General features: G+C 53.8%; 1 protein-coding gene across 1 annotated transcript; it reads right to left on the bottom strand.

Annotated features, from left to right (window-relative positions):
- Positions 1 to 1,134: 1,134 nt before the first annotated feature.
- KRT85 (keratin 85) lies at positions 1,135 to 7,750 on the bottom strand. Its single transcript, XM_024736558.1, is given in 11 exon segments — positions 1,135 to 1,349; positions 1,352 to 1,378; positions 2,007 to 2,038; positions 2,797 to 3,017; positions 3,425 to 3,471; positions 3,474 to 3,577; positions 3,816 to 3,967; positions 4,623 to 4,718; positions 4,860 to 4,920; positions 5,491 to 5,699; positions 7,331 to 7,750. Coding segments are annotated over 11 exon segments (1,530 nt in total). The 3' UTR covers positions 1,135 to 1,188.
- Between the last annotated feature and the right edge of the window lie 7,335 nt (positions 7,751 to 15,085).

Here is a 15,085-nt window from a genome sequence, read left to right as displayed (position 1 = left end):
CAGGGCTGACGAGCAGCTGGGGAAAGAGGAGCTGGAGGAGCCTGTGTCTGACATAAGGAGCACATGCGTATGCTGGGAAGTGGTGTGAACCAGGCAGTGGGGGATGAGAGCTATGAGTCTGGGATTCTGGCTGCTGGGGAGGGGGTTTGTGGGGTGGGGAGAAAGAGGTCATGTGGGGATCTGGAGCTGTGGTCCAGGCCTGAGGGCTCTGAGCTGGAATCAGGCTATGGAAGTGGACAGGAAGAGGCAGAATCACTGGAGGGCTGGGAAACACTGCATGGGGTTGGAAAGGACTGGCCAGCTGGAGATGGGGGCAGAGGGCTCCGCGTGTCGGACTTGTTGCAGGTACAAAGACAGTGTTGTTCAAAAGGTCACGTGTCTTTGCATAGCAGCAGCGTTTATTGAAACAAGGATTGAGACAACCCAGAAGGCGAGGCACCCACAGACAGTCATAGCAAGAGGGAGACCCAGGTAGTGGCCTCACCTGCTCCATCCCACCCACTCAGCACTGGACAGATCCCTCCTGCACCGGCAGGGGGTGACCTTGGAGCAACCATGGTGTCTTCTTTGAAATGTATAAAGGTGTATTGAATAGCAAGACCTGTCCAAAGTCAGAAGAATTTCCCCCATAACGGGCCTCTCAACTGGGAGGTCACAGGAGGAGTTTGGCTGGAACAGGTTAACCCAGAAGAAGGCAGTTGGTTAGAGAGACAAGCAAAACACAAACAAAAATGACCAAGAGGCAATTCTTTCCTGCAGAGACCTTCCCGGCCAAGAGAGGGGAGCTGCTGGAAGTGGCGGGGTGCTGCTTCCTCTCTGATTCTCAGGCTGTGGGAGACCAGGCTACAGAGTTAGGCTTATTTATTCCTTGTGCCAGGAGAAGGTCAAATTTTCACCATGTCCAGCGGCCCTGGGTGACGGGTAGGGTCCCAGAGAGCCTGGTGAATAATACAAATTGGCCACTGGTATTTAGGAGTCAAATCGGAATTGAGTAAAAGGGCTGGGAATGACTCTCTCTAACTGAAGCCTGTTGGAGAACCAGGAAACAACTCCCTAAAATGAGAAGGTGGTGGAGAGCCGTGGAGGGTCTTTCCCTTGGAGGAACACGTGGAGGATTCTGGCAGCCAGCACACATTTTCCATTCACACACCATTCCGTGCCCGGGGGACGCAGGCGGGGCCTCGGACTCTAGGCAAAGCGGACTGACCTGCTCCCGCAGCGGAAGCTGGAGACGCGGGGCTGACAGGGGGCGCAGGACTCGGGCGCCATCACTGTGATGCTGCCCCCAGTGGCCACGGGGCCAGAGGCAATCTGGCGGCTCGGGGTGGTGTTATACATGAGGCCCCCCGGGTGACTTCACCGCGGGAGCTGCTGACGCCTGTGGGAAGAGAGGGGACAGGAAGGGTTGAGTGGCCTGTTGTGATGTCACCAACCCCAGGACAGGCCCTAAGGGCTTCTGCACCGCAGGAGCTTCCTCCTCCTCAAAGGGGTTTAGTGGTTCATAACTCAGACCCTGTTCTCCTCAGCATCTCAGCCTTCTAGGGCAGGGGTCTCCAACCGCTAGGAACCGGGCCACACTGCAGGAGGTGAGCCGTGGGTGAGCAAGCAATGTTTCATCGGCTGCTCCCATCACTCCACCATCATCCCCCCGCACCCCGCCTCCGTGGAAAAATTGTCTTCCACGAAACTGGTCCCTGGTGCAAAAAGGTTGGGGACCGCTGTTCTTGGGCACCTGGGTGAGAAGGAATCGAGGACCCCTACACTCAGAGGGGCAAAGTTACTGTGCCCTTATTACCCTGGCCTGCAGTTCACATCGCCACCAGTGGATGGCGCTCAACTATGCCTTTGTTTAGTGCCTCCAGGGAAGCGTGGGGCGGGAGGGGGGCATGAAAGTCCCCCTCCCTCCCAGGCCCGGAACATTCCGGGTTTAGTGGGTTAGGCTGTCAGATTCAGATCTGCCCATCAACAAAGCCATTTTTCTAGGGGTGCTTCAAGCGGGTACTTACAGACATTCACAGAGCCCACACCTTCGCACAGCCTAAGGGGAAAGAAAACTCCGTTAATTCTGGGCACTGAGCTGGATTCCTTGAGGCAGATGGTTGCTTGGCCACAGAGAGGGCCTTCCTGTGTACAGATCCAACCCCCGAGAGGCAGGAAGTGCTCCCGCAAAGTCTCTATTAAATGCTCACTCTCTTTAACTATTCTCTGACCACAGAGACAAGGCCTTCTGATTTTCAGCAGAGGTGAGCGAGTTTATGAACTCCACCCGTGTCCTCCAATCTGAATGGCGTGGCCCACCCTGGATAGTGCCGATCAGGCTCACAGAAAGGAGAGTCGAATTGAATGCAGCAGCGTGTGTGAAAGGGCTTGATGCCAAGGAAGAGCTACCGCCGCAGGGTACATCATCCTTAGAATGCACCCGCCTCCGGGGCGGGCCACGCTTCAGTCTCCCTTAGGAAGCTACTGGAAGACAATGGATTTTAGAGCCGTATGTCTTGGGTGCGGGTCCTGGCTCTTGTGCTTGTTAACCGTGTGGCCACGAGAAAGCCACTGAACGCTGGGCCTTCTTTCTTTATCTTTGGATGGGAAAAATGATACCTACCTCACTGGACTGGGAGGATTAAAATGAGCACCTAGCACAGCCCTAATAAGCATTCAGTAAATTATCATTATTATTGAAGCTTGAGCTGTGCTAGCAGTGGGCAAAGATACAGCTCACATTTGGGCTCAGCGAAATTCACTGCCAGAGGACCAGGGCCTCCCCCTTCTAGACCCCGAGGTCTCCCTTAGCCCCACCTGTGCTCCTCGCCCTCCAGCAGGCGCCTGAAGGTGGCGATCTCGATGTCCAGGCCCAGCTTGGAGTTCGTCACCTCCTGGTACTCCTTGAGCAGGCAGGCCATGTCCCGCTTGGCCTTCTGCAGGGCCTCCTCCAGCCCGGCCAGCTTGCAGCGGGCATCATTAAGGGCCGCCTCGCCCTGCTGCTCCGCCTCGGGCACGGCAGCCTCCAGCTTGGCCCGCTGTGGGGAAGGAGATGTGAGGACGAGCAGGAGAGAGAGAGAAGGTGCAACTTGGCTCCCCTGAGCGGAGGGAGCTGGGGCAAGGGTCCCAGAGAAAAGGTAGGTTAACTACCTATAAACAGGTAGTTAATGGGACTATGAACACGAGGGAGGAATGGGCACTTTTCACCACCTCTCCTTTGGTGGTGTTGCAGGGTGGCCAGGGAGGGGGAACATCAGTGATACAGCTCATCCCAGCTCCAGTGCTGTGTGATGTGCCAGGGGCCCTGCCCTCTCTCTGGACCCCTGCTTCCTCACGGGCACATTCTGAGGCCTGATTAGGGCCAGGCCTTTGCTCTCCTGCTGGCAAAGGGCCTGGTGCTGCGGTCTGCCTGTGCTGGCTATTCAAGCTCTCCTGGAACCCATACCTGGCACTTGGCGTTTTCAACCTTGGCCGTCAGCCTCTGGATCATTGGTTCAGCTCACCGATCTCCTCCCTGGTGCGGCGCAGGGTCTCCTCGTGCCGGATCACTGTGGCCTTCATCTCCTCGCACTTGGGGGAAGCAGAGAGGCTCCTGCGGCTCAGGATGGGACATCCCATCCACTCAGGACGACACGGATGATCGCGCAGGTTGTGCAGTGCTCAGCCTGTGCAGCCAGACGTGGCAGCCCCACCCTGACGCCCAAATTGAGATCTGTCAGTCCTTTTCTTACCATCCCTAAAGATCAAAATCCCCAGACAAAAGAAGCCTTCTCTAATATACACCTTGCATCCTTCCCAGTGCCATGTCTAGGAGGCAGGTGTCCTGGGCGACACACCTTGCTGCAGCCTCGGCCCGGCTGCGGCTGGCCATGTCATCGTACGGAGCCTTGATCTCGGCGACGAAACAGTCCATGTTCAGGTCCCGGCTGTTGTCCATCTTGACGACGACTGTGGTGTCTGAGATGTGGGCGTGGAGGACCTGGAGCTCCTGGGGGGCCGAGAGCCAATGCATTTGTTTCTGGTGCCTTGTCTGGGCCACGTGCTCCACCCCTGGGGGCCATGTCCACTCCCTGGAGTGGGCACTGGTCATGTATGATACATGACTCCCACTCCCTTTCATTCACACACAGGTACATCATAAGACAGTAAAGCTGGGAGGGGCTTTGGAGGTCAGCTGGGGGCAGCCCACGACTTAACAAAGGGGGAAACTGAGGCCCAGCATTTGAAAAAGGCCTGACTCAAAGTCATTCAGCAAGAGAGCTGGGGTCTGAATGCCGGGACTAGTGATCTGTCCAGGAATTAGGACCCCCTCTCTGACTGGAAACTCACCCTACCCCCCTCCCACATACACTCTTTCATATCCATGTAGAGACCAACACACACAAAGGCCAGCACACAGGCACACACGCTGCAACACCCAGGGGCTCACCAGCACAGAGAGGCCCAAGCACACTCGAGCGCCACCGTCCTTGGGGCTTACCTGCACGTGTCTGTGACAGCTACACGACAGGCCCCTCTTGCCAGTGCGTGCATGTTCTTTACATGCTTCCATCACTCAGGGGGCAAATGTGCACACAGCACCTCCCCCCAGTCCTCACGCCTTCCCTCCCTGCTTCCTGGCTGGTTGGCAAGGGCCTCCTCACCTCGTCATAGAGGCGCTTCAGGAAGCTAGACTCCTCCACCAGAGCCTCCACGTTGGCCTCCAGGTCTGACTTCCGCAGGTAGGCGCAGTCCACGTCCTGGCAGTGGGGCGAAGAGGAGGGGGTGTGCATGTGGGAAGAGGCCCCCGGAAGGTGCCTCTGGGTCGGTGTGGTGACCCACCACAGGGCAGGCTGCACAGAGGGTGCCCCTCCCTCCCTGCCCTGTGACCAGCCCCTCACCTTCTTTAGAACCATGAACTCGTTCTCTGCTGTGGCCCTCAGAGCCCCCTCCTCTTCATACCTGGGGGTGGGGGAGACAGGGGCTGGAGGTGAGGGGTCGGGGCTTGGCAACCATCTCAGCTCCTGGGCAAGCTCTTCCGGGGCTCAGAAGGGATGAACTGCAAATGTCATCCTGTCCTCTCCTTGGTCTATTTTGGGCATTGTTCGTGGGCTAGCCCTGTCCCAGCCTGGCTTTTTCCACCCCACTCCTGCTGCCTCTGGATGAGTAACACTCCATCCCCCAAGCCTAAAATCATCTGTGCGTCCTAGATCCAAAGAGAGGTGGTGCCACGGGCAGGAAGGGCACGGAGGCCCTGTCATGAAGGTGAGCCGGAGTGGAGGAACAAGAAAGCTGTAGAACCCCACAGTGGGTTTCCTTACTCCCCCGAAAACAGCTCTGAGACTCACGGGCCTCCACGGGGTTGAGGTGGAGCCAAAGAATCTGAAAAAATCTAGGCCCCTCCTGACTATCCCCTTGGGTCCCAGGCAGCCCCTGTTGACAGACAGGCAGGAATCTTAATGAAGCTGCTTCAAGAGGCTTGTGGGTGGAGCTTTCCCACGGCCCCTGTTATTCTAGGTCGGGCGCACTCACTTCTCCTTGTAGCCCTCCAGCACCTCCTGCACGTGGCTGAGCTCCGAGGCCAGCCTCCCGCTGTCGGCCTCGACACACTCAGCCTCCCGCCTCAGCGTCTCGACGTAGCTCTGGAACAGGGGCTCCAGGTTGCTCTCGCAGCACTGGAGGTTCTGGTGGAACTGCCACTTGGTCTCCAGCAGCTTGTTCTGCTGCTCCAGGAAGCGCACCTGCCGCCCAGGGTGGGATAAAGAGACTCAGGAGGAGACTGGGGAGGTGCCTGCCTCCCCAGAGCTCTCTCTCCCTCTGCTCTGATGTTCTCTGAACAGCCAGGGCCAGGCGAGGGCTGAGCCATGGAGTGTCTGCAACTCAGCGGGCCTTGCTCCCAGCCCCCTAGGGAGGCACTGTGGGTGTGAGTGCCCCCGGCTTGAGGCCAAGGGTCTGATTCAGCTCCCAGGTCTGCCACTGTCACAGCAAGTTGTCTAACCTCTGGGTGCTTGGTTTTCTCACTTCCAAAACAGAGATGATAATAGTACCTTCCTTAAAGTTGTAAAAATTGAACAAGTTACTATATGTGAAGTGCTTAGAACAGTTTCTGACACACAGTAAGTGCTCAATCAGTTGAACTATGACTCGTTAATTATCAGTCATTCTTCATTTATGCAACAAACATTTATTGAATATTTACTATGTGGTGCCAGGACTTGTGCTAAGATACACACACACACACACACATCTTTGTCTATGTCTGTACCTATCAATCAATTTTATTCAATTCTCACAACGCTTTGGGGGGAGATCTTATTTCTCCTATAGTACAAAAGCGGAAGCAGAGACCCCAAGGTATGAAGTGACTAACTTATTGTCTCATAATTAGTAAGGAGTCAGGATCTCATGTCCCTTGAGTCCCCTTCACTTGCCTGTCACCATAGTCTGTCTGAGCTGCTCACTAAACTCTCAGCTTCAATTTGTTATTCAAAAAATAAAGATGATAATATCTACTCCATTGAGTCATGTTGAGGATTAACTGAGATCACTAAAGAGAAAGGGATAATAAGAAGGTACCCCTGTTGCCCCCAATCCCAGACCCCAGAGCCTGGTCCTCCTTCCTCAGCTGGAGTAAGGTCTCAACGACACAGTAGGAGCCGACATGAAGGGAGATGCAGAGGTGGCCTTTCTGAGAGGCAGCCTCAGGGCAGTTCCGGGTTTCTCACGCTCTGCACTGGTGGGCCTCCTCCCGCCATCCTGGCAGCCTTGCCTTCCCCATTCCCAGCTCTGCATCCACGAAGGAGGCTGCCAAGCCTGCTTGGTTAACTGTTACACCTCCTAGCCCACTACTGTCCTTGGAAGAGAATGCTAACAGCTAACGTTTATCAAGCACTTATTGTGTGCCAGCACTGTCCTTGCATGAACCCCGTGGATCCTCACACCACGCATGTGAGGCCGGACAAGCAGCCCGCATGAGGACTCGCGCGGCGCAGGGGCAGAGCGAGGGTGGGGAGGCAGCGTGGCTCTGAGCCGCACCCTAACCACTTCCGGAGCGGCCCCGCCGCAGGAGTCTCGTCTCCCCACTGTCTCCCGCTCTTCCGGTACCCAGTGCCCTGTGTTTCAGCGGCAACTCTGATATTCCCACGCTGTCTTGTCTCGGGAAACACGCACACTTTAGACTATAGACTCAATTTCTGGACCACAATGGGTGTCCGATATACTTTGCAGGAATTAAACGAGAAGACGCATCCTTCCACGCAGTTTGGTCTGCATTTCTCTCCTGCTGCTGGCTGCCATGCTGGCTCCCCTACAGATCCTCCTGAGGGGAGGGCGGGGCTGGGGCTGTCTCTGGACCATCCCAGGCCTCACTGACCTTGTCGATGAAGGCAGCGAACCTGCTGTTGAGACACTTGATCTGCTCCTTCTCCTCGTGCTTCACACACTGCGCGTTGGGGTCGATCTCCAGGTTGAGGGGCGCGAGGAGGCTCTTGTTGACTGACACGGTGGTGATGCAGGGCGGCCTGGGACCGCACACGCCGCCGAAGCGGTACCCGAAGCTGCGGCCGCAGGAGCCGGCGCGGAAGCCGCCCCCCGCTATGCGGGGCCCACAGGATCCCAGGGCTGAGACGCTGCGGCTGCCGAAGCCCGTCAGCCCCCGGTAGCAGGACACCCCTCGGCAAGGGGCAGCGCTGATGCAGCAGCGGCTGCCAGTTTCGGGGGCCACAGCTGAGCACGAGCTGAAGGTCCTGGTGACCCCACATCCTGGGCTGATCCTGTAGGAGCGGCAGGTCATGGTGTGGGTCTGAGCAGATGGAGGCTGAGTGCGCTGGGGTGTCGAGGGTGGCGGGTGCACTGCTTAGGACGCTTCTGGCTCCTCTGATCCTGGTCCTTTTATTGGTGGGGAGAGCTGGGCTTGGCTGCATGAAAGGAGTGAAAAGTCATTTTATGTTGTTTATTGGCTTGGGGAGTTTGCCAGCAACTCCCCGAGGACTCGTCTTAAAGGTGAGCTCAGCGGCAACTCTGGGCCTCCCTAAAAGTATTGAAGATGTTATTAGGGATACTGTGTGCTTGCACTTTTCATCTTCAAAGCTCGTTTACATACATTAGGTAATGAATTTTCTCACAGTCTCCCTGTGAGATGGCCTTCACCCACACCTGGAGGCGGGTTTGAAGTCCACAACAGTCTGAGGTGGCTGGGCATGGAGTAGGGGCTGGGGCCACTGTCTCCAGGGAGAAGTTCTAGGGTCCCAGGTTGGGTGAGACCACCAGCGGTCATCACCTCTGTCCTCTTGGCTCCACACTGAACACGTTCTCAAGTAAATCGATGTGCTTCAGGGGCTGATAGATCAGGTGAGTCAAACCCACTCAGGCAGCATTGCTTGGAGGTCGTTCGGGTCCAGAGGGGCCATTTTGACCATGCTCCCTGCAGAACAGAGGGCTGGAGCACGTGGTCCCCTAGAACCTTCTGGATTCCACCCTAGGAGTTTCTGTTCCAGAGCCTTCATTTCTCACCCGCAGTATTGCAACTCTCAGTGGCCACAGTGACGGCCCCTTGTGGATAAGGGGGTGCCTCCCTTTAGCCACTTTCTCCCACTTGGCTGAAAGGATGGCAGAAGCCGGGATAACCTCGCTGCTACGGACTTGCTCTGGACACCGTCCCTGGGTTCTTTAAGAAGAAACATGTCCTGTGAGTCTCACTTCCTTCCAAGACCACCAGCCAGGGCAGGGGCAGGGGCTCAGCCTGTTTGTCGGCTCCAGAATTGTCGCCCCTAGAAGAACATTCAGAGACTGCTCTGCACAGAGACGGGGGTGGGAAGGTGGCTTTTTTTTTTTGTCCAAGGACACTGTGATTTCTGGCTCCTGGGGGATCTGAAATCGTCGTTCCTTCTAATACCCCTGCATCCCTGTGTGTCCTGGGGCCATTTACTAGGATAACGATGGATAGTCTTTAATGTTCATTGAGCACAGACCTAGGGATGTGATCTGTGCTGAGGGAGGATAGCCAGGCCCCTGAGGGGTCCGGGACTTCAGGAAGAAGAGCTGAGGAACTTCTTCTGAGGGTGACAGCCCCTCCAGGGAGCCTCCCAGAACCGAATGCTATCCCTGTGCCACGGTTCCCTGAATCCTCCCTCAGATGCCCCACGTTCTGTCCTGGGTCTGCCCTTGTCTTCACAGCCAGATCCACTGCAGGTCTTTGCCCAGCACCAAGCTGACTGGTTTCTATCTCCACATCCCACGCCTGTCCTTCCAAGTAGGGCAGAGACTTTGGGTAGGCAAGGAGCAGGAGACCTCACTAGCTGGCCCCAAATAGTCTTCAGATCATACAGTCACCCATGGTGAAGCCGCTGGCATTTAGCAATCTGGGCAATGGAATCCAAATTGGAGGACCTGGTATAAATGTCAGCTTGGACACTTCCTAGCTGTGTGGCTTTGGGGAAGCTCTTAACCTCTCTGAGCTTCTGATTCCTTGGCCGTAATGTGGGATTCATTCTTATCTTCTGGGGTTGTTGGGGGGATTAAGTGGATAATATACGAGAATGTGCTTTGGGGACCAAAAGGGTCTGTATAAAGGAAAGGGACTCTTGCTTCCCATCAGAAACTCCCCTGCCACCCCCTGCATCCCCCCACCCAGCAGAGAGTGGGCCTGCTCCTTGCCCGGTCCACAGGCTTCACCTCCTCTGCACATTTATGATTTCATTATCCTTTCAAGGTTGCTTTTAATGTTTTCTTTAACCTGTTTTCCCTAGTGTACAAATTTGGGGTGGAGTCTGGGGTGGAGAGAGGAGGCTATACTGGGGAGACGGGGGATGGTTTCCCAGCCCCCACCCCTCAAGTGGGGCCCTGTGGGCCTGGTTCCAGGGATGGATTCTTGAGCCTCGGACAGTGAGCTCACTGACTGATGGTGGTGTAGACCTGGATGGTGTGGTGTGGCCAAGAGGGATTCAGACCCTTTGAAAGTGAGGAGGGTGGGGCCTTAGCATGGGAGGTGGAGGAGGGATGGGCCCTCCGCTCTGCCAGCCTGGAGAGCCCATAAAACCTCATCTGCTTCTCAACTCCTGTGAGCCTCTGCTCTCCTTCAGCCGATTGAAGAGGATGGAAAACCCATGTCTGCCTCTTGGCAGCAGGAGGGAGCGGAGGCTTAGCCCCAGAGGGAGGTTCTTGTGTCAGCTGTCCCCTCAGGACCCCAACACACACACATACACACGCACACACACTGCAAGCCTCCACCTCAAATTGGGCCTAGGCACTGAGGATGGGGAAGGAGAGCCAGGGGACTCAGGAGACCTAGAGATACCCCACTGCCTTCAGAAATAAAAGACCCATCCAGGACCAGCAGGACTATTCAGAACCAGGGTGTGAGCCCCTGGGCGGGTGTGCCGGGAGTGAGGGCAGGCCCCGCCCAGCACAGGGATGTGCTAGTGGGCGCTGGGTGAAGTTTGCATCACTGCAGGTGGCAGCAGAGCCCAGGGCCAGTGGGGAATGCTCGGGAAGACCGTCCACATGGTGCTTCGGATTGAAGGGGCTGGGCTGGAGCGAGAGGCTGAGTCCTTATGGGGCTGTTCCCAGGTCATCCTGGGCAAGTGAGAAACTCACAGATCAGGCCAATCTGGCACAATGCCCTGGGGGGTTTGTGTAGACCTATGGGACCTGGGTCTTTTCCATCTGGTTCTACCCAAGGGAGGCACAGAGAACCCATAGAACCATGCCCATCTCTACCCATCACCCAAGCACACTGCTTAGTGAGACCAGATCCTTGTCTGGGTGCTGGGGTGGGATCTGGATCTCTCTTTACTGGCCTTCTCCTCATTTACTGCCCACATGTGCCCTGTGGGTTCTCCGACCCCCTCTCCCTATCCCCAAGCCTTCTCCCTGGTCACACCTTTGCCTGGAATGTCCCGGAACAGCCGGCCACCTCTTCCAGGAAGTCTTTTTGGACTAGTCAGAGGAAGGCTGTGATTTCTCCTCCTCTGGCTCAGCAGGCAGCTCACTAAATGCCCTTTCCAGGGCTGCCCGGTTCACTCCAATTAGCCTCCTCCACACGCGCTTGTCCTGGGTGCTGGCATTCGTCATGCTCTTTGGTCCTGTCCCATTGTGCTCCCCCCACCTTTTGAAAGCCACACCCAGTGTCAGAATGTCCACTCGAAAACCCATGGCCCTCCCATAATTTAAAATACTCCCGAGAGGCCACTTTTTCCAGGAAGTCTTCAAGCGCTAATTGGCTGAGAGAGGTTTCCTACTCCACCCTGGCAGCTTCCATGACTCCCTTTGAATCTGCTCCATTCCTGGAGTTCCTCTCCTGGGGCTCCCCAGAGGCCTCACCGCTCATACTCACACCCACGGCTGATGCTCCATCCTCCTCCCGCATGTTGCCTAAGCTGGGATGCCTGCTGGGGGCACACGTGCTCTTCCACCCACCAGGCACTCACTACCTGCCTTCCCTTCTGCTTTCTCTACGGTGCTTAAAATCCCCCTGCTCCTAGGAGGGCTTCCTGGATTTGTCCAAAGATGGGAGAGCGCTGATACCTTCTCGTCTTGCCCTACGTGTCCTTAGAGCTGCCTGTTGACCCGGCTGACTAGTTCTCTGGGATTGACCCTGAGAGCTCCCATGGGCCTGTCCTGATCAGGGCCTTGGTAGCTGTCCACACAGTTCATGCAAGTTGGGCATCTCCCCTCATCTCTGCCGGTCTTTTCCACAATTTTATTATGCGTCCAGATCTACGCCACCTCCCGATGCTGGGACACAGTTCTTGAAGGGTCTTTTAGCCCCGTGACACTTCCTCTGGCTTTTGCAAGACTCGGGTGTGACTCAGAGACCCTATGTGAGAGGAGTGAGGTCAGAGCAGCAGAGAGGCGTTGGATGAACACTGGACCCTCCCAAGCGCATCTGGGGCTGGGCCCCTCATCCAGCTGGCAAAGCCGCTCCCTGGGCCACCCCATCTTTCCTCTCATGGGCTTCCCTGCCAGAAACTCTAGACTCTCCTCCCGAACCCTGTCCACATGCCTTCCTGCAGGCAGCTTTCTCTCATGGCTTTGCTGTTTCCTGTGGCTATTCTGGGCCAGAGCAGATGCTCAGTAAATACAGAGCCTCAAATTTCAAAATTGGACCATATTAATGGTTTTGAAATTTTCTTCCTCTCCTCCTCCTCTACCTCCTCCCCCTCCCTTCCCCTCCCTCGTCTTCTCTTCCTTCATCTCCTTCTCTTCTTCTTTAGCAGTAGAACCATTTCCCTAAATCTTAGGAGGAAAACAGCTATATAAACCTGCCTGTCTACCTATCTATCTGTCTGTCTGTCTGTCTGTCTGTCTATCTAACCAGCTATACAAACAGATAAGATGGACATGATGGGGCTTCTCTGGTGATGCAGTGGTTGGGAGCCCGCCTGCCGGTGCAGGGGACACGGGTTCGGGCCCTGGTCTGGGAGGATCCCACGTGCTGCGGAGCGGCTGGGCCCATGCACCACAACTACTGAGCCTGCGCTCTAGAATCCGCGAGCCACAACTACTGAGCCTGAGCTCTGGAGCCCACGAGCCACAGCTGCTGAGCCGGCGCGAGCAGCAAGGAAAAGTAGTCCCTGCTTGCCACAACTAGAGAGGGCCCGCGCACAGCAATTAAGACCCAACAGCAGCCAAAAATAAATAAATAAATTTATTTAAAAAAAAAAAGATGGACATGCTGGTCTCTGCTTGCCCTGCCCACCCCCACTCCAGTGATCCCCTTAAGACACTGAGCTGTGTCACTCCTCTGCTCAAATGCCCCGATAATTCTCCATTTCACTCAAAGTAAAAAAAGAAAGAAAAAAAAGTCCTAATGATGCACCGCCTGTCCCTGTTGTTACAGTTCTCACCTCATCCCCTTGCTCTCGTCACCCACACCGGCCTCCCTCTGCTCCTCAGACACACCTGGACCACTCCTGACTCAGGGCCTTTGCACTGACTGGCCCTTCTGCCCTGAATGCTGTTCCCTCCGCCACATGGCCCGCTCTGTTGCCTCCTGTGGCTCTTTGCCCAAACGTCACTACTCAAACAGGCTTCTCTGGCATTTCTTTTAAAAATGGCAACCTCCCTTCTCCCTCCCAGAGCGTTCTCCAACCAGCTTATCCTGCTCTGATCTATTTTTTTTTTCCATAACACTTAACACCTTCTAGCACACCCTATAATTGGCCTGTTGGTTCTATTTCTTGATGATTATCAGTCTTTCCTCTCACCCAAAATAAACTCCATGGAAGCAGGATTTTTGTCCATCTTGTTCATTGATGGTTCCCAAGCACTTGGAACAGTGTTGGGGATAGAGTAAGTGCCCAGTAAATACTTGCTGACTGAATGACTGTGTAAATGAATGGATGTCTTGGATACTTTAAATATTTTATGTGTGGCGTTAAATGCCACTGATGGGAAACTCTGGCCCTTGAGTCCTGAGAAGCACACTTAGTTTGAGAACCATGGCGCTCAGAGCCCTCCATGGCTCTTTCCTGATTCAAGCCTGTGGTTTTCTGAGCATCTGTGGGAACACAGGCTGACAGAGACACAGGATGGTGAAAACAGTGCCGTGCTGGGCTGGTGAGTGAGGGGGGGGATTTCTTTTCCTAAAGTTGCTATTCAGTGTTGCAATGTTTGTGTCCTAAACACAGTTTTGGAGAAAACAATTTCTTTTTAAAAGACTCCCCTCTCATAGCACAGGGAACTGTACTCAATGTTTTGTAATAAACTATAAGGGAAAATAATCTGAAAAGGAATATTTATATATATATTTGTATATGTATATAGAAATGAGTCTCTGTGCTGTACACCTGAAACTAACACGATATTGTAAATCAACTATACGTCAATTAAAAAAAAAAACTTAGGGAAATTGATTTAAAAAAAAAAGGAAAAAAAAACGAAACAAAAAACTCCCCTCTCCCTCCACAAAATCCTGTTGCGGGAGTGCTTTGAAAATGCCCTGGTGCGGTGTCTCCAGGGAAGTTGGTGGCCAGCAGAGGGCAGCAAAGCCCCACAGGCAGCCCCGCAGCGGCTCAGTCCTGGTTGCCGGAGCTGGAAAGGCTAGGGAGCCGCCTGCCTGCGGATCAGAGCTGGGGCTTCGGTGCAGACGATGGAAACAGTCCGCTGACACCTCGGTATCCACCCTTGTTTGGTCCTGGAGTGGCTGAGCTGCTGAACACAGCTCTTCTCCATTAGTAGTAAAACTAGAACCACCACCACCATCACCATCAAAACAGTAGCAGCGGTTTGCTGTGCATCACCATGTGCCAGGCTATGTGCTAAAAATCTTTGAAATAGGAGCTATTTTCCATTTTACAGGTGAGGCAAGAGGCTTAGTGAGCTTGTGACCGACAGAACAGCATGGTGGTGATGAGTGTGAGTTTTGGAGTCAGAATGCCTCTGCTTTGACCCCTGGGCCTTGATTTTGTCATCTGTCAAGAGGGAAATTCTTAAAGTGCCTACTGCCTAAGATTGTTGAAAAAGTCAAAACACAAAACACACTTGAAACTCTTCTCAGTTCAATCTATAAGTATTATTCTTGCCTATTATTATTTTGGCCACACAGCTATTTTAAGTAGAGAGCCTGGGATTTGAACCGGGGTCTGTGAGTCCACAGGTTTGAACCTTATGCCATCTTTGGGGGAGAATCAATGTCTTAGCAATATTGAATCTTCCAATTCATGAACATAGTATGTATCTCAATTTATTTAGGTCCTCTTTGATTTCTTTCATTATTGTTTTATAGTTTTTAGCATACAGATCCTTTTTAAAGGCTGATACTTAGGTATTTCACTTTTTGGGTGCTATTGTAAATGTTAAAAATACTTTAAAATGTTTTAATTTCCAACTGTTCTTTGCTTTTATAGAAATGCAATTAGTTTTTGTATATTGAACTCACGTCCCATAATCTTACTAAACTCATTTATTAGTTCTAGTAGGTTTTAGAAAAAAGATTCCTTGGGGTTTTCTAAATAGAAAATTATGTCTTCTGAAAATAGAAAGAGTTTTATTTCTTCCTTTCCAAACCATATGACTTTTATTTCTTCTTCTTGCCTTAGTTCACTGGCTAGGCCAGCTTGTGTAATACTGACCAAGGGTGGTGTGAACAGATACCGTTATCTTTTCCCAGTCTTACAGCAGAAATCAT

Source organism: Neophocaena asiaeorientalis, unplaced genomic scaffold (assembly GCF_003031525.2).
Source record: "Neophocaena asiaeorientalis asiaeorientalis breed wild unplaced genomic scaffold, Neophocaena_asiaeorientalis_V1.1 scaffold134, whole genome shotgun sequence".
Classification (NCBI taxonomy): Eukaryota; Metazoa; Chordata; class Mammalia; order Artiodactyla; family Phocoenidae; genus Neophocaena; species Neophocaena asiaeorientalis.
The sequence above is the reverse complement of the archived record's forward strand: the minus strand, read 5'-3'. Positions and strand labels throughout refer to the sequence as shown.